The sequence below is a fragment of the Pieris rapae genome, chromosome 12, assembly GCF_905147795.1.
Source record: "Pieris rapae chromosome 12, ilPieRapa1.1, whole genome shotgun sequence".
In the NCBI taxonomy this organism is placed as follows: Eukaryota; Metazoa; Arthropoda; class Insecta; order Lepidoptera; family Pieridae; genus Pieris; species Pieris rapae.
In genome coordinates this window covers 2045600-2072015 of record NC_059520.1, presented here as the reverse complement: position 1 = coordinate 2072015, position 26416 = coordinate 2045600, and the positions used below count along the sequence as shown (strand labels likewise).

Genomic DNA, 26416 nt, shown 5'->3' with positions numbered 1-26416 from the left:
TTGGGAACATTTTTAGTTCTGGTAGCCTATAATTAATTTGTAAACTCATGGACAGAGTAATTTGAGTTTTCATCTAAATTTCGAACCCCATTTTTGCCACAGTAAAATTTTCAAAAATTATCATTGACCATTGGATAAATTTTTATATAGGCATGTGTGTGATCCACAGAATCAGCAGCTATTCGGAATAAAAAGTATCAAAACGCTTTACTCCAATTTCCCCAGTATTGCTAGCGTCTATTTCTTTTTCCCTTTTTGCCATTAGATCCTAGACCTTTAATTGGTTTTTAGCTGGGGGCTTAGACAAGATGGCTTAACAGTAGTATATGTAGAAAGCTTGCGGTAGTCAATGTAAAATGTAAAAACAAAACTTTAACAAAAACATTTATTAGCTAGTAATGAAAACATCGCAGTTATAATAATACTCTAAGATTTTATAATTATTTAATTAAGTATGTCTTAAATCCATCTGTCTAAATATTTACAACTAGGATCGAAGGTAGGTCTGCCCTCGGAATCCTGAAAAAATTTAAAGTACAAAAATATTGTAGATTCCAATTAAACATATTATATGGTTAACACGGTAGTCTCTACTTTTTCCACTGAAAATAAACATTAGCTCCATAAATTACTTGTAAATTTAATCTTACGTTAATATGCATAATATTAGTGTTTTAATAACGCTAATATCACACATTTAAATAAAAAATACATAACTTTATATAAAAACACTTAGTATGAGATTGACGGGAACTATATATGAAAATGAAAGCTTGTTCTGTTGATTTATGTTACAATTTTGAATTACTGTATCAATAGACGCAATTCGCATATTATTATTATGTCTGTACGGAAAGACAACCGTCGTGGGATACGTGGACGATGCTAAATTACCTTTTATGTTATGTTGGCAACACTGTTACGTCATTATAATTTGATATGATTTGATTTGACGAAATAAGTAAGTGACAGTAATCAGAAATATATTAGATTGACAATACCACGCCGGTTCTCTTACCACACAGACTACGAGAAGTTAAAATAATATTACAAAGCATAATGATAAAACAATTTCGATATTGGTGCGGGATTCCAAATGTTTTTTATATGAAACATATACCTACAAATGTAATAAAAGCATGTTACATGTTTGTGCAATGGCATAGAAATAAGAAAACAGTATCTGGAAAAGTTTTGAGCTCGATTTATATACAATATATTACATTAACGAATCCAGAACATGTATTAAAGTAGTAATAAGCATTATTATAGGCAAATACAATTAACTGCCTCTTGACTTGATTGATGTATTCAATGCCTCTTAAACCGAATTAAATCTCAAAAATGCGGTTAGAAGACACAGATTACAATGGATCACTGTCTTCGCTACAGATACTCCTATAAAATTTATCGATCGCATTTCCCAGCCGCCGTATTATGTAAAAGTCTGTTATAGAATTCACTTCACCTGGCGCAATTGGTAGATTATGATCGCAGAACTAAATAACAATCGGAATTAATCGAATTGAGTAACAATCAGGACTTAACACACCTGTTAAATTATTTTATTTCACTAAATCATGTCATTGGGGTGGCGAACGCGAGGGTAATGTTGTATTTTCGCAAGGCGAATGCCGATCCTCTTCAGTATTATATTTATATTCCCGGTCGGCACTCTGATGTTCAGTGCCTTGGGGGGTAGTTCGTTCCGCCTGGTTGGTGCTTGCTTCGAGTGGGGCACCGCTTCCGAAAGGCATGCCTTCTGCGGCATACGCTACTTCTCCGGTACCCACGTATTCAGACGGTTGGTATCCGTAGCTGTTCAAACTGGAATAAAAGACATACGTTTAAGAAATCTTATATGAAGAAGAATCAAATTTACGTAAAACAATGCAGTCTGAATAAAAAAAACATATAATTTTTTTTTACGGAAAACGTAGTTGGCTATATTTTTAATCATTCATCATTTCTTATTCATAAAATTGGAGTACGTAGCGCCATCTAGTAATAGCGTTTAAAGTTAATATCTAATTTCCATATTATCTGCATAGTTTTGTTCTTTTTGGCTATTGCTTGTAATTATGCAGTGAGTGCTCAAAAAAAACAATCTAGTCCTTATTCTTTTAACAGTTAACAGTTATAACTATACTGTAATATTATAAATATATATATATATATATATATATATATATATATATGTTATTATACTTTTAAGCAATTATTAATAATATATACCTATTCGGCCAATACGAAATATCTTCAATAGCGTGATGAGCGTATGGAGCGTAGGCATGTTGGTAGTATGGTGAATGATGTTGGCTTGGCGCGTCATATTGCAGCGGGTAGAGTGGGGCGGGAGCAGACGCAGGTGCCGTTGTCGTGGGGGCAGAATATTCTATGGGGGCAGGGTATGCGTGTGGGGGAGTTCTATAGGGAACTGGGGAGGTATTGGGTTGTGGTGAGCTGTTCCCTTGCGAGCTCCAGTAACTGCTACTTCCAGCCCAGGTGTAACTGCTATTTGTAGCAACTGGTGATCGCTCAGCGGTGCTGTAGGTAGCTGGTAACAAAATTGTAAATATATTATACATATTCTGTAGATTCTAAATTATTTTATTTCTAATTAAATATCCGGATATTCGTAATAGCAGCACATACTGTATATACAAATACAAAGATTTGTATAAAAATTTGTCGACACGAACTGTCATTTTCAACCTTGTCAGTTGTCAACCACAAACAACGATGTCAGATAAGTTTTAAAATAAAGATTTACTTTAAAAGCCGGATTAAACTAGTTAAGAAAAGTTTATTTTTTACTTTCGTTCTTGCACTTTACCCTTCGTATTTTTTTCACTTGGGTTGCCTGGAAGAGATCGCTTAATAGCGATAAGGCCGCCCGTTGTGTCCCTAATAATGTATACTACTTGTTTTAATTAGTAATGTGTCCAAGTTTAAATAAATAACATAAACCAAACTACCTACTATTTACTAATATAACAATATTTAATTTAAATTTAAAAAAAATATTACATAAATCAAACAATCACAAATTACGCATAACAAAAATCAGACATCGTCATTTAATTCATATTCGAATATTTGAACATTTTGTATTCGAATGAGAATTCTCGTCAAGAACAGGTTTCTTGCATCGGCTATCTAAGTATGGAGCGACAATGTTTCAAATGGTTTATTACGTTGTTTGCATTTTTGATGGTTTAATGGTAAACATATTATATTGTATATTATGTCACTGGCTTGAGTATGTATATAAGTTAATTATTTAAATATATTCGACGTCCTGGTGGACAGAAAAACTGTGTCCAGTTTGTGTTTCCACCACACCAACTTCTTTCTATGTAAGATTATGTATACAATAAATAAAAATAATCGAATAATCACGTATGCCGAAAACGTGCAAATATTAATAAATGTTACTAAACGAACACATAATCAAAATGTTTATTTAATTTTATCATATCTATAATAAATTATTATCTCGGACACAACATTACCTTAGTAAACTAAGGATGTTTAATTATTTTAATGGTAATTATTAATTAGTATTATAGAATACAGTCAGTATAATATTACTTATTAGCTATATTTATTGTTTACATTGTAATTCAAGCCACACTCTTTTTGTGAACTTTATTGTAGGAAAAAATGTATTATGACGTGGGTAAAAGTGCTTACAGGGAGGCGACAAAGTTCGCGGCCGCGAAGGAGGGCGTGGCGGATATGGTGCAGGCCTCCTAGACGCTGAATTTCCGCTTCCATACAATGGCTGTGATGTCACAAACCAGCCTCCAACTGTAATTATTATTAAGTAAATAAGAATATAAATTAACGCTATTCGGCTAAGTGTCTTATAAATCTTATGTTAAGCGCTTTTACAAGATAAAGTTTATTTGGCGAGTACATACTCCGCGGTATCAACCTCCTTTCTACTTTTTTTTACATTTTGACAGCTAGGCTATGAAAATTGCAACACAATTAAAGTTTTAAACTTGAATATTCTGTTCATTACAGAAGTCCTGTTTATTTATTGATGGAAATCAACTCTTATTCCATATATCTTATTAACTTTTATTTTAAAATCAAATTGCAAAAAATCTTTTACATACACATTCCAATACAGCGTGAAGACAAACTAGTTTAGTTTTTACGAGTAGTACAATAAAGTTTATAGGAATTACAATTTAATTATTTATCAATGATGAAACATGTGAGACACATCATAAATACAAGATATATGATGATACATATTTTATAGATATATTTTGAATAGTTGTTACTAAAATAATAGCATTATTGTTCTTTAGACTCGTAATAATAATAAACTTTATTTATAACAAAATATTTGACGCCAGTAGGTATATATAATATCCACACTGGGGTGACAATGACAGCTCTTGCCGTGCTTGTTTCAAACAGACTGTAGTCTCATTTATTACAGATTATAAACGACGAACAAAAATTCAAAAAAGGGACGTTGTATTTTGTCCGGTATGTTATATTGTGAGTTCTAGCGAAGCTACTCCGTCCGAATTATAAACAACAATGTTGAAATTATTTACAACAATGTTTCTTATTTTATAACAAAAGAATTAACGTATAGCTAAAGTACTATTAACTCTCTTTTTAGCTTTATGTCTGTATTAAGGGAAGACCCCCAATTGAAGTCGATTCCATACTTCGCTAGTTCACGACAGAAAAGGTCGCTTGAATCGTGAATATTAATAAATTTTAATTGTAATCAGATAAAATAAATGCATGCGCATGTACGGCCTATGGTAGTTTTTTTAATTTCTAAAGTTTTGCGTTGGCTATAGTGTTAGATTCTCATCCTTCAGATTTGAACCACGATATTTGCTGGTTCGAACCACGATTCACGTTCGAAAAGAACAAAACAAAGCACGATTAAGAAAATATCAACTCAGTGTTATATCAGGTAGCCCGGAACATATGCACATTAGATATTACTTAGTTAAATGTATATTAATTATTATTGCTCTTTTTGTAAATGTTTTAACCTTTTCGTGTATATGATGTATTCCATCTGTATATTTTATATATTTGATATAACGATGTAAATAAATAAAAAAATCTTGAGAGGTGTCAAGGGATACCCGGATGGTACGAAGTTTCTTTCGATTATTTAGTGAAGGAATTGTAATAAACTTTTTTTTTAAGTTATAATAATATATTTTTTTATTAACAAATATAATGTGATATAAACTTAATCGGTAGGCTCAATTTTAGTAATGAGACTGCCTAAAATTATTATATATTGTGTTTCATTTTGACAACAAATTTGAAGAGACATCTATTGACACCTATGTACAATTTTTTTACGAAAAAGTTCCGTTCCATAATAGAGATGTCGCTAGCTTCGTCGTTACAACTTTTTGTCTTAATTTTTTCGTCTAGCCCCATTTCGCAACGCGTGATAAGGAACTTCGTTCCAATAAAATAATCCGTATTAAAGAATTTGTAATGAAGAACTTCCAGATTGAATCATATACTTACATTGTGGGTACTGGTGAGGCGAAGAGCTTTGTTGAGGGTAGTGAGTACCAACAAAGTCCCTCTGGTAATATCCCTCAGGTCTCTCTTTTGCATCCAGGAATGCTTTTGCAAATGGATTGTATTTAATTTTCAGTGACGTCACTTCCTCATTCTGATACGCGGTTACGGCGATAAATTGCGTTTCAGGAAATGGATATGTCATGATGCGTCGGAGATCTGTGCCGACTTTTACTAGGTGAACCCTTGGCTCGTATTTGTGAAGGGAATTCAGCATTATCTGAAAAAAATGCTTTAATAAAGTCTATTGTACTTTTTTACATATTTTCTTATTAGGATTATAAGTGGTGTTGCTATATCAATAGACTTTCAATGTGTGCATTTAAAACTCGCTTGTATGGTGGGAAGAAAACATTACGGGGAATATCATACTGTAGACCCTAAAAATTGAGGGCGTATGTCAGGCACAGAAAACTGATCAACTACTTGAGAACATATATTAAAATGACGGTTATACCTAAAAGACTGTAGCGCGAGTCGTTATAGTAATAATTATATAAATAAAACCAAGAAATCGTATTTCATGTGATATGATTCGTGCGTATCCAAACATTTTAAAATGACAACTGATACAACACAACTATAGCAGACAGAATGTGTATAGTATAGTTTAAAACTGTATAAATTACAGTTAATTACTAATATCTAATATATAAAATTCTCGTGTCACAATGTTAGTTACCATACTCCTCCGAAATTTTATATGCATATTCAGTAGGTCTGAGAATCGGCAACTATCTATTTTGCATACCCCTAAGCGATATGAGGCGTCCACCTCAAGAATTTTATTTTTATATTTTTGACGGAATTTTTGTTTATATTTTATGATACAACATATAAAAATACAGTATGTAACCCCTAATTTTTCCTCCTCTACCTTAACCCCTATTTTTATTTGATAGTTCAGGACTTTGAAGTTTGTCACTAGGGTAGCGTAGCAAAATGTTACATAATTATGTACATGTACATGGTGTCTAAGCATTATGGAGAAAAGAAGTTCGCGCGGGTAGCTAGTATTAAAATAAATTCATTGTCTTTGACGACAGTATCCGCTTGCATATATAAAACTGAAAACAAAAGCACGAACATTGCGCGCTTTCGAATACATTAAACTACCCACTAACGCTATCGACATGTTTGTGCTATACTATTAATCCATCATAAAACTTAAACCACTATTTACTCTCATTATTATTACATTGTTATTCATAACAATATTTAAATAGATAAACTGTGTACTTTCAATAATAATTAATATTAACTAAAGTAGAATAATAATAACGGGAACAGTAAACATAGCGTTGAGACAATAATTATTACAAATGATAGTGCGTACGCGCAGCCGCTAAATAGTTGGCAAAGCTACAGATTTCACACTGAGCTGTCAACATATGGATCTGGATATAAAGTGTTTGCTTTTATCGATCACATTCGAGCGTGAGAATGGGCATTGAATCTGTATCGACTTTCTACAATCAAAAATTCTGAGTACTGAACTGTTAATTATGCTCATTCGAACTAATGAGAACGAGGCAAAGAAGCTGCGAAAGCAAATAACCGAAAAGTAGACTAAGTTGTTTGTATATACTTATTAAAATTTGTTTTAAACATGCATCACCATACCACGGAATATTTTTTTTATAGAACTTTTAAGAATTGGTACGCTCTTTTTTGAAGGAATTTGAATGGATCCGGAAATATTTCAATGGACAGCTGGTTCCACAAAGTGGTGGTGCTCATTTGTGGAACAACGGATGACGGCCGTGGTACGGGTGGAATTACGTATTCTGCCTGAACGTTTTATGATGAAACTAAGCAGCGGGTATTAATCCATGCAACTCCCACAACTCAGGGACTCTATAGAGGTACTAGCTTTAGTTCAGTTTTGTCACAATCTTATTTCCGTCATGAAAAAGTTTTATTGTATAACTTTCTGTAAATGCGCGCATTTAACACTCGCTCGAAGGATAGAAAATATCGTGAGGATACCTGATCCATCCAGATCTATCTGGATCCAAAAAAGTCGACGGCGTTTGTCGCGCACAGTAGTAAACAAACGATAACGAAAAAGATACAATTCGGACTAAGCCTAAAAGGTTGTTGTTTGGAATTTATCCTTTTTTTTAAATTTAGGAATGCAAGCGGAAGAATGTAAAACTTTTAAATTCGTTCGATTATTTTACATTTCCAAATTCAAAAATTGTTTCAAAGTAACTAAATATATACTATGTAGGCTTTTAAGAAAGCACAAATTAATCAGCTCTTCTGTAATTTATATAGTAATAAATTAATATCTGTATTGTATGAATGGTAGACTATACGTGCGTTTGTGTGTGTGTTTGTGTGTCTGTGAATGGATAATGTTATAAAATAACAATCAATAAAATTTTCAGTCTGTAACTTATGTTTTGCAACCATTACTCCTTTGATTAAATCGATAAAACTATTATCAAATAAAATTACGCCATATAACTCAAATTATTCCATTGACTTGCCTATAACAATTCAACCTTTACTACAATAATAATATAGATATAGACAATAATATTATAGATGTGCTATACGCTATATAGAGTTTACACAATTGTTACAACTATACCTGGCCATTTCCATTGGTTTTATTCGTGAGTTTCACTTTAGCAAACGATATCGGTTCCTTCATCCAATGCGCACCAAAGTTGGGACTTTCAGGGTGTATGTATATTGCGTTAGATGGCGGCACTTCGGCCTTTCCGCCGGGAACCTGCAAAGATGACACTGTGAGACGAATATACAAAATCTATACTTTTTTTAAATTTAGAGTTTCCGTCGGGAACCTACAAAGATGACGTTAAACGTTTTTTAAATTTAGAACTTTAACATGTTCGTTACAAATTAATTTAATTTTGTTTAATCAATTTGTAATTGTAAAAATAATTGTTTCTCGATTAGGGTGTTAGTTATAACTACATATATGTGTAACTTCTAATCGTTTGAATTAATAAACATTTTTTTATATAGAACAGATGGCAAACGCGCAGGGGCTTCCTATGTAAAGTGATCCCGCCGCCCATGGGCACTCAATGCCAAAAGACGTACCAATTTTAAGAATTATTACTCTTTTCTTGAAGGACCCTAAGTCAAAATACTTTAATGGGCAGCTGGTTCCACATAATGATGGTAGGCGGCAAAAACTGTATTAAAAAACGCTGACTTATGAAACGACGTATAGGTGATACAGGTGGAATTCCATATTCTGCCTCGACGTGATGAAACTCAGATATGTGTTATACAGAGTAAAAACCCCTCAAAGGCACTTACCCACTCTCCATTAACATACTTCCAGCGGTGGCTATCAACTTGTACAAATTCAAGTAGAACGGTATACATCGCTGTAGGGTCCAATCCGCTGGCCGTAACTTTTACTACGGGAAACATTCGTCTAAAACAAAAGGCGTACGAATAGTTAGAACAACATAAACCCACAAATATCACGAGGATTTTATTTAACGACCGCATTTATCTTGCGTTTTGAATATTATGTTTTGTAACGGATTCTAGTTTGTATTTTACAGTCAATAGTTAAGCAACTATAAAATCTGAAAACAACTTTGCCGTTTATCGCAAAGTTTTAATACTTAATAAACTACGAGGTACAAGGCAACCTTAAGTTGCCTAATATAATAGAACTTCATTATGTAAATCATTTTGCAACACAGCAACTAAAGTTTAGTGGTCTCTTTCTTTTGCATTGTTTTTATCCTGTGTTGAAAAGAGACAATTTAAAGTTTATTTAAAAGAGAGACCACTAAATAGGTGATAAGCCTCACGCCGCAACACGCCGTCGACTTTTTGGTTAGGTTATACCTAGTGAATGTTAAACGCGCACGCGCAAAGAAACTCAATCGGTGCAGATTCGGGGATCGAACCTACGACCTCAAGGATATGAGTCGCTCGCTGAATTCTCTAGGCTTTTGGAATATCACCTTTATTAAGAAAGCCAGGTATGTGATTTATTTACATATTAAAATAGCAGGTTACATAAGTTATTAGGCATAATTAATAAAAATAAAATATAACACTAACTATAACTAAACAAAGTAAAATTGAAAGAAAAAGAATAATCATATGAAACAAAAATGTAAAAGCTTATCCAAGGTGAATTGAGCCCCAATTAATATATATAAGTAGCTAATTAAGAGGCAGAAAAAAAAAAGTTTAGTTGTCTGGTACCATTGATAAGGAATTCCATCGCAGTATACTTAGCACAGCTAAGGAGGAGCGATAGAATTTGGTTTTATGATAAGGCGTTTCAAGAATTAAAAGATTGCATAGGGATCGCAAATCAAAAATGCCGCCACAACAAAAATACAATTTTTCTTTAAGTGTAAGAGTTTTAGGATTAAAAAGCACATTATTGATAATTTTCATCAATCAATACAATTCAGTGTTTTTTATCCAACCAGCATCACCTATGGCTTCCAGGCAATGTTTATAACATTCATTAATGATTTAATGAAGAGCATCGTCACCGGTTGCAGCGTCATAGTCGGGCGGTATCATTTAGAAGTACTGCGCTAATCAGCAAGACCTACGGTGCTAATAGCTGAAAACTAGCCGCCCCTCAGCACTCTGTTAACACTCGCAAATGAACCCATGTACACTATGTGTATCGTACGATTAAAATTTGTATGGTGTTATTTGTTCCGATATTTAAATGGACATTTTCAGTTGTAATCAACTCAAAACTCCAATTACATGTGAATGTTAAGATTGAGACGGATATATTTATTTGCACACTCGCTGTATTCACATAAATTAATTATTATAAATTGGTTTTTGTTTACATTATGTTTTTAGTTTATTTTTTTATTAATGAGTTTTATGTTGTAATGTGTTTGTTAATGTGAAATTTGAAGGAAAATATCATATTTAGTACTAAAGAGGCTTTGTATTTAAACTTTTAAAGTATAAAATTACTACTATCATACGACTGTTATATTTACGAAGACTGTTTAATTATAATAACACTTTATTTACGTGACAAATTAAAAATAAAAGAGGATGGACGTAAAAAGGCGGCCTTACTGCTAAAATTAGCTTCTTCCAGGCAATCCAAAATCGCACGAAGTTTAATATTAAGCAACAAAAAAAAATACATTTTTGCTGACTGCGATATTGATATTTGTATTACGTCTCTTTTTGTCAAATTGTGTTTACCCTGTTATAAATAATGTAAACAAAAAGTGACAGTACTTTAATGGTACAATTTGACTGTTTCATTTTTTATATTGGGGCAAAGATTTAGTTACTGTTTCTGTAGTACAGCCATGAATACTTACTAATAACTTGTCTTTTATCAAAACTTAAATTAGTTCTTTTTCAAGTGATTACAAGACTATGACACTATGACTATCAATTAGTCTCACATATTTACAATTTTTTTTAAGCGCTATATTAAAAACAAAGAAGTCTAGTTATTATACAAATATCTCGAAATCATAGTAAGGTAATCGAGCTCTTCAAATTCAACCAGCCTAATGCCTATTACAGGCAGGCACAAACATTAAAAAACTATGAAACAGATATATACAACATAACAACGACACAGACTAAAAATTGTTGTAATAAATATTAACAATGTTGATTAGTCAATAACCATTAAACTGGTGGTTTATGTTGCCTATATATCAATAAATATTACTATATTTATTACCTATATATGCGTGTACTGTGTATTGAAAACGTATTGTTTGCAACAATGTTTTCGAGTGGATATATTTGTGAATTGTGACTATGGAAAATGTGATTCATGCTGTCAAGTATGTATTTCTTGTCAAGCTTTATAAGCCTCTTGCAACAGGTTATATGGTATTTATGATTGTGAATCAATTGTATTATTTAATGAGAAGTATCCAGTTCATCTAATAATTTAATCTGATTTATGTTTTATTAGTAATATATTTATTTATCAAGGAATAGGTATCGCAATACAGCGATTGCTGCCAGCATAAAAAATACACTGCCACAGGGACCAAATGCTTTTAACTTGTTTATATTTCATTATTATTACTATGCAGGTTAAGAATATTCTAAAAACTATATATTGTACTGGAAATAAATATAAATATGTAAAGCAAAAAAAAACTATATGCATAGTTAGATAACGCAACACTGGTTTTTTATCTAAGCTAAATTTATAATGACTTCAAGCGCCAATGCAGATTACGCGAATCATAATGGATTAGATATTTGTATACAATATTGTAATTAAATACAAACTTACCGGCCATTTTTGGTAACAATCATTTCATTGGTGAGTGTCTGAAATCGAACCCACAGGTCTCGATCATCAAGGGCAACGTTGACTTCCCGTTCACGCCCACCTCTTGTACCGCCTCCCCCCACTGTGGGTTCTACAGCACTGAGAATATGTGATGCCGCCATATCTAAAAAAACATTCATATAAGACAACTAGCAGACTCGGCAAAGCGTTGCTGTGGCTAAGGTTTTTGTTAATATAACAAAAACCTTAGCCACAGCATTACATAGTAGTTGAAATGTTGGTAATTTTAAAAACAGCGCCATCTGTTAGAATTGTATCAAATAATAAACAAATAATTTGCAATAAAATAAAATTGCGACTATAATTATAGATCTAAGCTATCCTATCGCTCAAGTTGGATCGAACTGCACATGGTGTGCGAATTTTATTATAATCGGTTAAGTGGTTTAGGAGTCCATTGGGGACAAACATTGTGACACGAGATTTATATATATTAAGAATATTTTTAACACAAATTTCTTTAATAAATTTAAGCAAAATAAGTTGTCATAAGTCGATGTTACGAGTAGAATACAGCAATTGTGTTGAGCAAAAGAAAAATAAAAGAAAGTCAGATGTTAGTGAGTAGTTAGTAGTTAGTGAGTGGTTTGCACTTCTTGGGAGTCGTTGAGAGACGGGATGCCTACGCTGATTGATCGTGCGTAAAGCCTGCTATGCCTGCCATGCTGACGAAGAAGATGGAACAAGCTATCTCAGTTTAAATGTAAATAACAAGAAGAAGAACTACTGGAGAAGCGGGAAGACTCTGATTTTTTTAAGTAGTAGTTTTAAATTCTTAGTATTATTTTTAAATGTCAAATTTCAGTTTTTTAATTTTATTCTTTTGTTTTTTTTAATGTATCTTTTTCTTGTTCTGTTTTTTATACATAAATTATTTATCTATGTAATCTGTTTTGGCTTTCTGTATTGCCTTAGTATTTTGTATTATAATATGTATAAGGATAAGCTGTTAGATTACTTATAATTAAATAAATAACACGGCTTTTTTGTAACTTCAGTAGCTAGAAATAAATGGAATACGATAGCTTTTGCTGTGTGCAATTGGTACAAGATTCATAAATAACAAACAAGCACATCTTTGCGGCTTAAATTAGTATCAGAAATACTAATCTTCACATCAAATGCTAAATTTAATATGAAAAAAAATTGTACGTTAGATTGGAAAACTTTTCACCGATGTTGTTCCCTAGAAATTTCAAGAAAGTCACATTGATTGTATTATGAAAACAACGATATTCAGTCTTCACATTTTCTTGTCAATTCATACATATTAGTCTCCGTCTGGCATTTAAGTGAATAACCCTGGATATCCTCCATTACCATAATATTGCAGGTCATTTTTCTGGATGCGCCGCGCTCAACATCATACTCTGCTCTTGCCGCCGTGAATATTCCAGCCCTTTTGGAACCAACAAGAAGATGGCAAGCGGCGTGACGGGTTGTTTGTGTGATTGGGCAAATATATAAGAGTTCAACTCCAACTTTGATTTTGTTCCCTTTGAGTAGAGACTCTTGGGCCATGGGGTTCAAGGGCGCAGGTACTAATTAAAGATTTAAGTATGCGTCTGGTAGATAGTACCGGTTCACCTGGTGCTTTCCTCGCTCAACGAGAATCGCAATACAAGGAGAAAATACTGCCAGTATTGAAGGTATACCATGTGAACCACTTTTTTATTGTATTTTTGTTTTCTAGCAGTTTTTAAATATTATTATTATTAATAATACTCTATATTTATGTGTTATTAAATAAATGAACGTAATATGTGTTTTGTATAGCAACATGAATTCGTAAATGACATAAGTAATACGGAGAATATATTAATAATATTAGATGTATAACTAGATACATTATATTAAATATTCAAAGACTATATTTTTTCCGGGTACAGTATTTAATCAAATTTCAATTTCTAGTCGTACTTTCGAAAAATCTATGTAATCCTTAATTTCTGGTACAATTTTGTTATGATTTGTTTTTTTGCCAATGGTTTTTCAATTGGCTTATGTAACTTCTGGATGAAATTATATTTATTATAATTAAAATTAAAAGGCACCAGCTAATATCTAAAAGTTCTTTTATGTGTTAAACAAAAAGTATAAGGTCTCATAAAATACTGACTCAGAATCGTCCATTTTCAAGATATATTAATTATAAATCGATTGCAAATTTTAATACAATACTTTTCTTTTAATTATATAACAGGGGGGAACCGGGCAAGATATTAAGCCGCTCATGGAAACTATCAATACCAGAAAGAAGAAGAATTATGCAGAAATTGTATTTAGATTATTCCAACTAAACGTACAATTAAAATCTACTCAAAATACCGTTTTTCCTTACCCTCCAACATTCATTACATCAAAACTCAGTTTCACTGAGCCAATACCTATACCTACGCAAACATTTTTGTAAGTTTGGTACACGATCCTCTGGTGTTTATCGTTCTCATTAACATCGGCTGACCGTGGTTCAATGTCCTGATATTAATTCTGGGAGATTTTAGATTTTAGTTTTCACCACTACAATACTTTCTCTCTCTCTCTCTCTCTCAGTACAATACAATAGTGGGATAAAGGCGTATGAAAAAGTAATTTTCGGTTGACAACAATGTCAGAATTATAAATATTTTTTTTTATTTTGGACCCCTGATAGCCTGAGGAATGCGAACAGATCGATCTACGGAATCGATCAAGAAGCTAAGCAGCAGTGTTCAATCTTCTCTTTCCTAATAAGGGAAAGAAAGAAGGGAAGAAAGAAAACTTTATTAGACACAATATACAGGGACTTAATAATTTAAACTAGGCGTCATCCGTCGGGTCCGGGCGACAATTACGCTGGAGATATATATATATATATGTCGGAAGACGCACTGATGTCTGCCGATATATACAGTCCGTCTTCTCCGGGTGCGATTCTAGAATAATAGCGACTGCTTTCGTGTTTGGTTCGAGTAAAAGGAGGATCATGACTAGCATTACCTCCTCCCCCACCGAGCTGTTTGACTAGCCTGATAGCTCTGTGTCGTCATTCTCCCCCAATAAACAAGAACGTCTCCGTTTGTCGTTTGATTGACTTGTCTTCTGTAAGCTGGTCGCTGCGATGTCAAATATTTTTTTTAATTTATTTTAATTAATTACTTAAGATGTCATGTGGAACATGTTGGTTGCAGCTCCTTACAAACATGTAAAACAAAAAAAACTTGGCAATTAAAAAGAGTGAAGAGTTGTTTGCCCGATCTTCTCTTCCGTTCTACGACCCTGATTTGAGACCTGCATTACATACATATTTTTTTTTATTTGCGACGTTCATAAATGTAGGTAGATTTATTTTGAATTTTTATACTTTAATTCATGATTTTGTCAAAAATAGAAATCTCGAAAATGTGTTTTATACGTAGCCATTGCGGTTAGCTACTTTATTTCTCAAATATTTCCTTGTATATGATACAAAACCATCAGTAAATGTTATAATAAGATTTACCTCATTGTTACAAAACGCGGAAAATTTTATATAATCATTTCATATATCATCGAAAGATTAAAACAACATTCAGCGATCACTTTAAAATGTAGTCAAAATCTTAAATCTCAGGACATTGATCCATGGTCAGCCGATGATAAATTAATACATATTAACTTTTATTATAACTATGTAGGTTACGATAATTGTAAATACTCTATATTTGATGGTTTGGTGTGGTCAAAGAACCAGGTCATACAATTAACTAGCGATGACGATTCTGATGATATGCACTATAAGAAGTATATTTGATTGTTGCAGAGTTTTAATGAACGATATATTTACATTCAAGGTACAATATTGACGTTTAGCTAAATATAAGTATGACTTAAGTATTTGTACAACAAAAAGACTAGATACCAAGCTAAGTATAAAAGCAAAGTAATTACAGCACTAGCCAACTCGTCTGCAGCGTCATTATTCATCGTTTTACGGCTCCATAAGGTATAAATATTAAACTTGAGTAGTATAGATGAATTGCGAACATTTTCTTTTTAATGGTGAACTTAAATACAGTGTACGACTATTGATCCTAGTTACCTATCTATCATCATCACTACAAATTATAAAACAAAGTCGCTTTCTCTGTCCCTATGTCCCTTTGTACGCTTAAATCTTTTAAAATACGCAACGGGTTTGATGCGGTTTTTTTAATAGATAGAGTGATTCAAGAGGAAGGTTTATATGTATAATATCATCCATTAAATAGTGGAGAAGTACTGTTATTTTTGAGGTTTCTAATGTGATGTCGTAAATAATTACATTTTTTCCGCTTACATTGCAAACGCAGGCTGAACCCTACGAGTTTTATCAAAACAAAATAAAAACCTGCTTTTCATCAGCATTGCACCCGTGCGAAGCTGGGGCGGGTCACTAGTATTCACATAAAACATGCCGCCTATGTATCCATATAGCACGCGCGCGTCTCTCAATTTCAATATCAATAAGCTGAGTTCGCCCAGATTTGAACACGTGGAATGTCGTTTAATCATCTCTTAGTGCCGTCGTTTTACAGATACTATAAAATATCAAAGATAAAACGAATAGCTCCAAAGCTTACGTCTAAAGGATACTGTGATTGGAGTTTTATGACGAAGATATGCAATAATGTTGAGACGCAATTGTCCCAGTTGCTACACGAATATGAAGCGAGAGGTGCTAATTATCAAATGCAAGAACTAAAATTGAAACAATATAGTGTTGTCTTTTCCAATTTCGCAGTTTGCAGAACGACTGCGTAATGAAGGCCGGAGAGGCGAATGGAATGCCGAAAAACTCAAATAAGTATTTTTAATGGTCTTGCGTCATCGCAGTTTCAAACTTGAAATTTTATTATCACTTGGCTTGTATACAACCGCCAGCCTTGATATATTAATCAAACAATAGACTAATGTCAACGCAGCATAATCAATAAGGTTTGAATCTTCAAATAAAAATAATTTTCTACTATTGACACATCATTTGATTGACTTGAGATTGTAAATATGATTTTCCATCTTCATTGTGAGTTTAAAATACCTACACAGATTTTTGGCACCAGGTGTCAATACTAAAACATATAGGAAGGATTTTTATTTATGCATGCAATTATAATCTTTATTATTTTCTAGACAATTGTATTGATTTATGGCAATTATACAATGTTGCCATCATTAAACTTGTGCGCGCACGTTTAATTCTTTTATATGACAGGCATCTTGACAAGGAATTCTAACTATGTCCAACTCAATTAATTCCCTAAATATTGAATGTAAATATTCAAATTCGGTAGCCGATAACGGCAATCAAAACTTTTTTGGTTCCTACATTTCAATTAAATTTTATTCCGATATAGTTGTCATAAAACTTTAGAGTTTGACGAGTAAAGCCCATTGAGGAACTCCGAATTGATATTAATTCAAATAACTCGGGTTAAAAAGTCAGGATTTTATGTGAGTTGTAAAAGTTTATTATAGGGCTTTGTGGTAAGCGGACGTGCCGATAGGCCTTCGGCGGGCAATGACGGAACGGGCGGGCGCTGATTGCACGGCATTGTACAATACCATAGTGCACCCGTCTCTACTTTGTCTTATCTAACTCTATGGCTGCAATAAAACGAGTTGTGACCATTGTTAGATTATTCCTTAGAACCCGGTAATAAAAGATTAGATTATAAAACCCAATACATTATTTGCATTCAAAGTTTCATAGAATAATGCAATTTTTAATGCCTTTCACATATTGATTTTTTTACGCAAATTCTCTATATAAAAGTGTACACTTTAATCGAAGTAAAAAATCGACTATATTGATGATTTATTCTTATTGAAGCAGCTATAAGTTGATAATTAATTTAATTTAATTAATAGTACAATATATGGTTGTTTTATTATTTATTTTGTAAGTACAACAAATAACAACTATACTAAAAGGAAAGGAAAAATTAATAAAATTATTAAATACGTAATAATGCAGTTGTGCTGTGTGATGATGTGAAAGTAAGGGTATAAATGTGAGCGGGTTTGTGGGGTGTGCTCATGATGGAGGTGATTTAGTGCTATCACTAAAATAAATAAATTTTATTTTTATGCGATTCTCAAAGTTACATTGTAAGGTTCAAATTCTGGTGGTTTATAAATATCTACAATATTATTTATCCGTAATCAATACAATATTGTTTTTTTGTAACTTATGAGATTAGAGATATCAAATATTGGTCTTCATCTTTTGTCTTAACCTAAAGCTTAACTTTTTAGCATTAGCAAAGAATAATTAAAAATTTTAAATTATGTAAAGTAACTTCATTATTTTTCTTTAACTATGAAATTTTAAACACTTGAAAAAATGATTTTATTTAGTGTACTTGAGTCCATTTGAAAATATTTTGAATTTGTAGCTGGGAAAAACAAATTTTGTCAAAAGGCAATTTTCTAGTATTAATTTCATTGATACATGATTTTCATGTTGAAACTAGCATTTGCTATCAGTGATATTAGATACATAATTTTAGAATATAAGAAAAATGTTTATAAACTGTTTTTAATTATAATCCAAATGTTTGAAATTAAATACTTTATTGTTGTTAAAAATCAACACAAGCTGTACGCTAAAGAAAATATCTTAAGACAGCATTGGGATAATTTTCCATTACCGATCTTTATCCCGATAATCTCGGACGACAAAAACGATAGCCCACTTGCCTAGATAAAAGAACTACAAAAGGAACCGACGCAGAAAGTTTGCACTATGCCTCATTGAGTGGTTATGGTACATATACCTACAGAGTTTTTTAGTTGAAACACAATTTAATTAGAATCGCATAACATGGACACAGTTGAAGAGGACCTGTCATAGCTGGAAGCCGACAATTGGGGGGAGGTGGCACAGGACAGGCAGCGTTGAAATGTCTGATTTTGGAGGTTCCGTTGGTTTTGCGACCCAGAAACAAGACACTGTGACAGTAAATGAACAGAAAAAAAACAACCTCCTTTATGCACGATTGTTTATGGTTTAGAGCTTAATTGAAAACATATATATTAGAATTAATGCAAGTAATGCATATGAAATTTATATTTTTACGTTAAATAACGGATATTCCATGCCAACAATCTATTAAATAATTTATGTGTATACAAACAAATGAACCCTCAGCAGGTAAGCTTTGTATTAACTTCTAAATTTATACATACATAAATGTCTCATAATTGCCTCCTATGAATATAATAATGAAAATTTATGATTATTATTTATTCAATATAATATTCAATTAGTTTTATTTGAGACTGCCATAATATCACTTTGCGTAGAAAAGCTGCGTAAGCCTATGACTAGAAATTTTACGAGTATACATTTTATTTATCCAAATTTGTTTTATCGCCCGCAAACCATTTTCTTTTATACATAATTATCCAATCGCTTTTCCGAAGTTTAACTCTCCGCGCATTCTCCTACATGTTTTCGAAGGAAAACTGATTCTTTGAGCCTTCTGTTAATTTTTTTTGAGTACGAAAATCTATAGACATTTCAAAATGTAAGTCAAACTCTTTGTTCGATATAATGTCAATTAACAGCAGCGTATAAATAATAGATGTCACAAACTCCGCGCTAAACTGGATAAAATTTGTGCCAATCAAACAGAAAAATATACGGAAGTCAAAACCCTATGAAACATTAGTATCAACTACACTTTTATTTGTTATAACTTATCCTATTATTTTAATTAACATTTTATCGTTGATTACCGATCTTAAATGCTCAATGACGTCAGCACAGTGTTTGTTATTCTTACCTATATTGCATTGATATAAATTTAAATATTATCATAACAATGATTTGCTTAATTGTTTAATTAATGAGTGTTGGCACACCTGATAATGCTATAAAGATTGGAGATTTATTATTCTATAGAGATTTATCTGTCACCTACCGTTCAGTAAAACTTTGTTTTTTTTTTAATTAACATCCAGCCAGCTTAGAATTTCAAATAGTTCTATAATCTTTGAAGTTGTTTTTGGTATAATCTACTATACTGAAAGTTCGCTTCTAACATTTTACTCACTGTATTTTATCTAGCTTTTAGACAATACGTATTAAAATTTGAATTATGCAATTGCATTTTGGTTGATTTCAATGCCTAGTACAGTCATATAACTTAATATTTAATAAAATATATGAATGATACAAGCTAGCACTGCGACGTTTTTAAATACTTGTATATGTCATTGACTACAGAATTGGCTTCCTAGTTCACATAAATAAACCTTGGTTATACAAACGTACAATCTTAATTATCTGTCGACTGTATTATTATGAAACATATTTTCCATACATTTTTTTAATAAAATTTGTCAATCGAGGAAAATAATCAATTGAGGTTTTGCATTATTGTACGTAATGTTGCCTAAATAAATTTCTTTTAGTAAGCGAACGTGTTTATGTGAAATTTTATATGTATATGCGAAATATTTCCTCCTACATAATCTTAGGAAGGCTTTATCATTTAAAATTTTCACAAACATTATTTGTATACGTAAATGGTAAATTTCAAATCTTGTAACAACAAAGTCATAGTTATAAAGGAATTTTGGTATTCTTTTACATATATTAAAGAAATATCGGTTATATATTTATATGAAACATATAGTATAAATGTATAAATATGCATTTACTTAAGACCAGTTAATCATAGCTTAATATTTATTTATTTGCAGAGTAACTAATATTTTTATTGATATTATAGATATTTTGTAGATAACTAACCTACCTTAAATTAAATTTTTCTTAGTATGTGAATTGTTAATGTATTTAAGAAATACACTATCTTTGATCCGGACAATAATCTGGAGGCCTTATTCTTTTTCTTACATATCGTATTTTGCATCAAGTCGGTTTCCTAACTATCTAACCGTTTCTTCACCGTATGAGCAGGTTATAAATACGCAAATTGAAAAATGATTTTTTGCACATTTACGATAAGATCTCGTGACTTATAAGAGCCGACTCTATCTGTGGATAATATTACAAATGTAACAAGTGTGTCCTTAAGGATAATGGTATCCTTGTAAGGCTGACAACCATCTCTTACAAGGATACCGATTACACAATCACACTGACAGAAGCATTGCAAGTTCTGGCCGTTTAATTTTTTTTTACAGCAGATTAATATTGGAGTCATAGAGTGCAGAGTTGAACAGATTAAAAATATTAACTTTCAATTAAATTATTAAGTAACAATCGTGCAAAAGACAGTGTTTTTTTTAATTCTAGTTAACACAGATTCTAAAATTAAATTTAAAATCATAATTGATAAGTTAGGTTATAAAAAGGATTTATGGAATATTTGTATCTACATAAAAAAATACTTACGTCACTATACGAAATATATGAATTATATAGACAAACCTTTTTCTAATAACATATTCCAAAACTATTACTGTTCAGTACTGGTACGTTTTAGTCATTACATTTTAATTTGATAAATATTGTCTACGAAGTTAATGTCTTGTTATCTCTGTTTCAGCGGACCAAAGAAAAAAGACAGTAATATTGTATTGTTTAGTGGTCGATATTACTTTGTGGATATTAAATTAGTTTCAGCAAGTGTACACCGTTTGTTGCGCTCGTAACAATTCATAGACATTTATTTTACAACTATCTATGGAAACTGCATATGAACTATCAAGAAATGTTACTTATATTTCTTAAATGAAAGATGCATCTAATATATATCGTTTGGTAGATATATACATACTTCGTCTACATGGAGGCATAAAACCACGTCCACCGAGGTGTCTTCAGATTGATCTTAAGACGCATTTTAATCTATATAAATAAAAATTAATCGTAATAACATATATTCTGATGCTGATCACAAAACTCGAAGATGGTTCAATCCAAGTATTTTTTATTTATTCCTTGATCTGAGGTATTTATGGCAAGGAAAATGGGAAAAATATTAAAAAAATGAAAAATGTTGTTATATATTTATCAAACAGTCTGTATGGAATAGCAAAGTGTTTTATGTGTTGGTACTAAAATGATAGACAAGGTAAGTATATAAATATATTAAAACGTTCCCACGGGCAATTTTCAACAATACTAGATTGTTACATTTATTATATTCTTACCCTTTTTACACAAATTGCGTCCGTTCATAAATTGTTTTTCCGTTCAAACAATCACTACACTTCACTAATAGTTTCTAAAACTTTTTCTAATCACAATGTCAAATAGCACAAATGATTGCTGACGTGCCCTCTGCATGACCAACGACCACAAACTCGACCACTACACTTCATTAGCATGTTTACAAAATATATCCACTACCTCAAAACGGTAATGAGCAAAAATCTACTTTCAGCCATTCGATTACAGTTCACTTTCCCATATCAAGTGACGTGTTAAAATATATACGCTCCTTATTGAGTAGCTTATTTCAAAGCAATAAAGGTCATTTTTGTGTTTGATATACTTAAAGTCGTTCGCATTGACCACGCCCCTGGTGTATTGACAAACAAAATGATTGGTGCTATCCACTACCTCGACAATCGTGCGCAGCTTCTATGGTTAGTCAGCTATTTTTTCTGTACTTATGCAATGAGTGATGTGAAAAATTTAAAAGGAAGTTAATTTGTATCGCCAAATTTAGTTTAATTTAGAGAATAACTTAAATATATATAAAAAGTTCTACCTACCGTGTGTATCAACTTTAACCGATTTTTGAAAGGCCGACGACGCACTTGCGAGCCTTCTGGCAAAGTCAGTGTCCAAGTGGTGGAATCACTTGACGTTAGATCCGGGTATAGGTATCCGTTTGTCCTCGTTACATAAAAAAAATATTTATCTACAAACTATAAACAAAAAATAGAAAAATTTCTGGACTTTGCAATATGAGACCAAGGCCTGTTTATTCAATAAAATTAAATTTATAACTAAAATATATTGTAACTTATACAATATATTTTAGTTATAAACTGTATAAAGCACATCTATACATAGAATACCTGGGATCTTATGAGCCAAAAATGTTATCTTAAAACGAATATTAATTAAGTAATCGCAATAGTACTTGCTTTAGGAGTTACATTAGAAAACAACGGAAATGCCATAAAACAAAAAAAAACCTATATATCGATATATAAAACCTTTTTAGACTAAAGCAATCAAGTCTTATCGATATAGATAATACATCTATTCTTTACAGAAACAAATATAATTTTAACCTCTGTTATCTATGCTTGCGCTCCATTCAAGCATTTCACAATGTGTAACCTACTTATTGGTAAAGGTCTAAATAGTGTTCAATTATTACTACACTCACACAAATCTTCGTTTTTACTATTGGTTTGGAACCGACTTCCAAAACCCGTAGCAATCGTTGGCATAGAAATAGAATCAAACAATTATATCTTACTAATTTCTAAACAAAAGGAATTGACCAGTATGTATTTGTTATTACAAGATATATAATGAATGAATTAAGGTGTTCAAAGAAGTGTTCAGATGCTATTACTTCACGCATTGCCAAGGCCTGAGGAACTTTTGCACAACATCAGCCTGTATGGCAGTCACGGATGTTGACGCGTCGAATCAATTTTAAGAAATTCGGATCCAAAGTATGTGCTGCTCTATGGGTGTAAAACGTGGAAGGTCACCGAAGACATCTCGTACCGACTCCAAGTCTTCGTCAACCGCTGTCTTCGCCGTATTCTGACCAAGAAAAAATCAATGGCGCTACTACCTCTTTAGGTCTTGCCCTCAGATTTCTGAATCTGTTGCATGATTTTTTTAAATCTAATAGGTAAGTAGGTGATCAGCCTCCAATGCCTGACACACGCCCTCGACTTTTTGGGTCTAAGATATGTCGGTTTCCTCACGATGTTTTCCTTCACCGTTCGAGCAAATGAAAGCGAGCATAGAAAGAAAGTCCATTGGTGCACAGTGTTAGCGTTCGTTTAATTCTAATTGCCTGTTCATTTTGTAAATGCTTAAAACAACAAGGGAGCAGTGTAGGCCTAGAGTCTGATCCTTAAGGTAGGTTAAAGTAGGTAGTAGGTTCGATCCTCAGCTGTGCACCAATGGACTTTGTTTCTTTGTGCGCCTATAACATTCGCAGGAAAACATCGTGAGGAAAGCGGCTTGCTAAGACACAAAGTCGACGACGTGTGTCAGGCACAAAAGGCTGATTACCTGTCTAGTAGATTGAAAAATGCTACTGATTTATTTATTTTTAAAACTTCAAAGAATATTTATTGCACAGAGGATTATAATGCTACTTTTGCGATATCTCAATCCATCTCATTTTCTATTTCTTTTAATTAATTACCTTTATTGTAAAAACTTTATAAAATATATATGTATTTGAAATTCAAAATGTTGAAGACAGATCATTCAAAAGTCTATGTCTATATTATGTATCTACTGTGTTGGTACTTGTAAGTCACTGACATGACTAATAAAACATATCGTAATTATTAAAATAACCATTGCAAATTTACAAATATTTTATCTAAGTATCCCAGAGAACATTATATCTGTAAATAATAATGTATATGTCGCAGCTAACTAGACTATGTAGCCATTCAATCACTAGTCTACAAAACAGTGCCGTTTATAAGGCGGCCAGAATGATATTCAGCCGTTTGATCAAACAGTTAGGCAAATATGAAATTGTCTGTTCATTTCTACGACGAAACTTTTCAAACTGTCAATATGCCGTCGCTCATAATTTCCAAAGAACAGTAATATGTTACGTGAAATATATTTATTTTTTCTGGCAGATATTTCATCTTTTTATTTCACATGGCCGTACGAATGGCCGAAGCAGTTCATTAAATGTTGTAAAAAATGATATTCATTCAAGCCGCTAGTTAAACGGCACTGTTTAGAAAGAGGCTAGGAACGGCTTATTAAGCTTGCCTGCGACATATACACTGTAGCTAGAAGCACTCAAACTGACGGGGTTAATGGATAGAGACCGCAGTTCATATACTTAAACTAAAGACAAATAAAAAAATGGATGCGTCTACTAGTGTATACACATATGAAGTGAAACTTCTTTATGACCTTATTTTTCGAAAAATGATCTATTATATGCAACTTTACAGAAATTGGTTAAACAAAGTTAAATTAGAGAATTTCTCAATTAATTAAAAAAAAACTAAATATAAATTCTGAAATATATTATATATTTTTCATAAATTAATTAACTCATTTTTACAGAATAATAATTAGAATTTCATTAATTGTAATAGCATTATTACTATCATTGTTATCATTATTATTTCAGTTATTAATGGCTAGTAGTAGTGACAAGAAAAATATGGCGCGTTACGAAAAAATGTGACGCGTAACCGAAAAATGTGACGCCAATTTTTTTCCGATAAAGGAGTTTCACTTTTAAAATCATATACATACATAATCTCAATACATCTAGATTTTAAAACTTTACGTTCCGGTAATATATACCTCCCGTGGTCAGCATTCCATCGCCTCACCCAGTTACGGTCTGCCGAAGGGTGCTAATTGGTAAAGGAAACCTCAAACAACCAAGCTCAGTGCTCTTAGAAACGATTCATTTTTAACTCAACCGTTATAGACGATCGTTGTATATACACTGTATGTACTTTGAAACTTAAACAGCCCACATATCGATTGCTCCGAGGAACAAAGTCGTATATATTAGGTACGACTGATTTAATGTTTATGCATTTTTCGCAAAAATTCTGGAAAATAATTACAGATATAGTAAAAGAGTCAAAAAATGGGCAAGCGATACGTGTCATACTACATTATTCCCTATATTCAGTATCTCTTGTTTGAGCGTCATGGTCACCAAGAAAACATCTGGAACGGACAATCTGTTTTCACTAGCTTCTTTTCAGGGCGTCGTATAACAGTGTATAGTTTAAAGAGGATGAATCTTTCATTTCATCAGTCAGTCTGGTTCTGTGTTACCAACAACGACCAGTTTCTTCAAGTTCTCATCACCTCTGCGCATTGATTGGCTATTGTATTACATAATATATGCAAATGTCTCAGAATCTTCAGTGTCCAAACGAAATAAATTTATTGAAATAAAAGTTGCAAAAATTATATCACACGGGAAGAAAACATGGTTTAAGACTATCCATTTACGTATATACCGATTACTTGATGTGAATAATTTTGTTATATATTATCTTTGTTTAACGCGATTTGATATAGTCTTTTTAACTTTTTTGATCGATATAAACGCACAATTTACATTTTAACCTAGACTCGTCAGCAAGAGATTGCTGAAAAGCACTGATAAGTTTAGTCATGTTAGAAATTCGCATTTATATTTTTACAGTTTATAAAAATAATAAAACATATATATATAATCTTTTTATACTTAAAAAGAAAGACAAAGAGTGACTTAACTGAGGTCTTATAATTTCATATTAAGATAAGTCGAAAGATCTGGAAATTAAATTAGAAAGCTATGCATTTCTGAGCTGGATTACGATTTTCCATACATTATA

General features: G+C 32.1%; 1 protein-coding gene across 2 annotated transcripts; it reads right to left on the bottom strand.

Moving 5' to 3' along the window:
* Window positions 1-397: 397 nt before the first annotated feature.
* LOC110998410 (T-box transcription factor TBX19) lies at window positions 398-22188 on the bottom strand. Of its 2 annotated transcripts, XM_045630579.1 has the most exons (9): window positions 22040-22188; window positions 11855-12017; window positions 8890-9010; window positions 8189-8332; window positions 5533-5809; window positions 3697-3813; window positions 2236-2557; window positions 1553-1827; window positions 398-519 (listed from the first exon to the last, which is right to left on the bottom strand). In XM_045630579.1, exons 1-8 carry the CDS (start codon window positions 22065-22067, stop codon window positions 1584-1586), a joined length of 1416 nt encoding a protein of 471 aa, XP_045486535.1. In that variant the 5' UTR covers window positions 22068-22188; the 3' UTR covers window positions 398-519; window positions 1553-1583. The 2 variants fall into 2 exon arrangements, with proteins under 2 accessions (XP_045486535.1, XP_022122755.2); XM_022267063.2 differs by having other exon boundaries at window positions 398-1827.
* Window positions 22189-26416: the final 4228 nt, after the last annotated feature.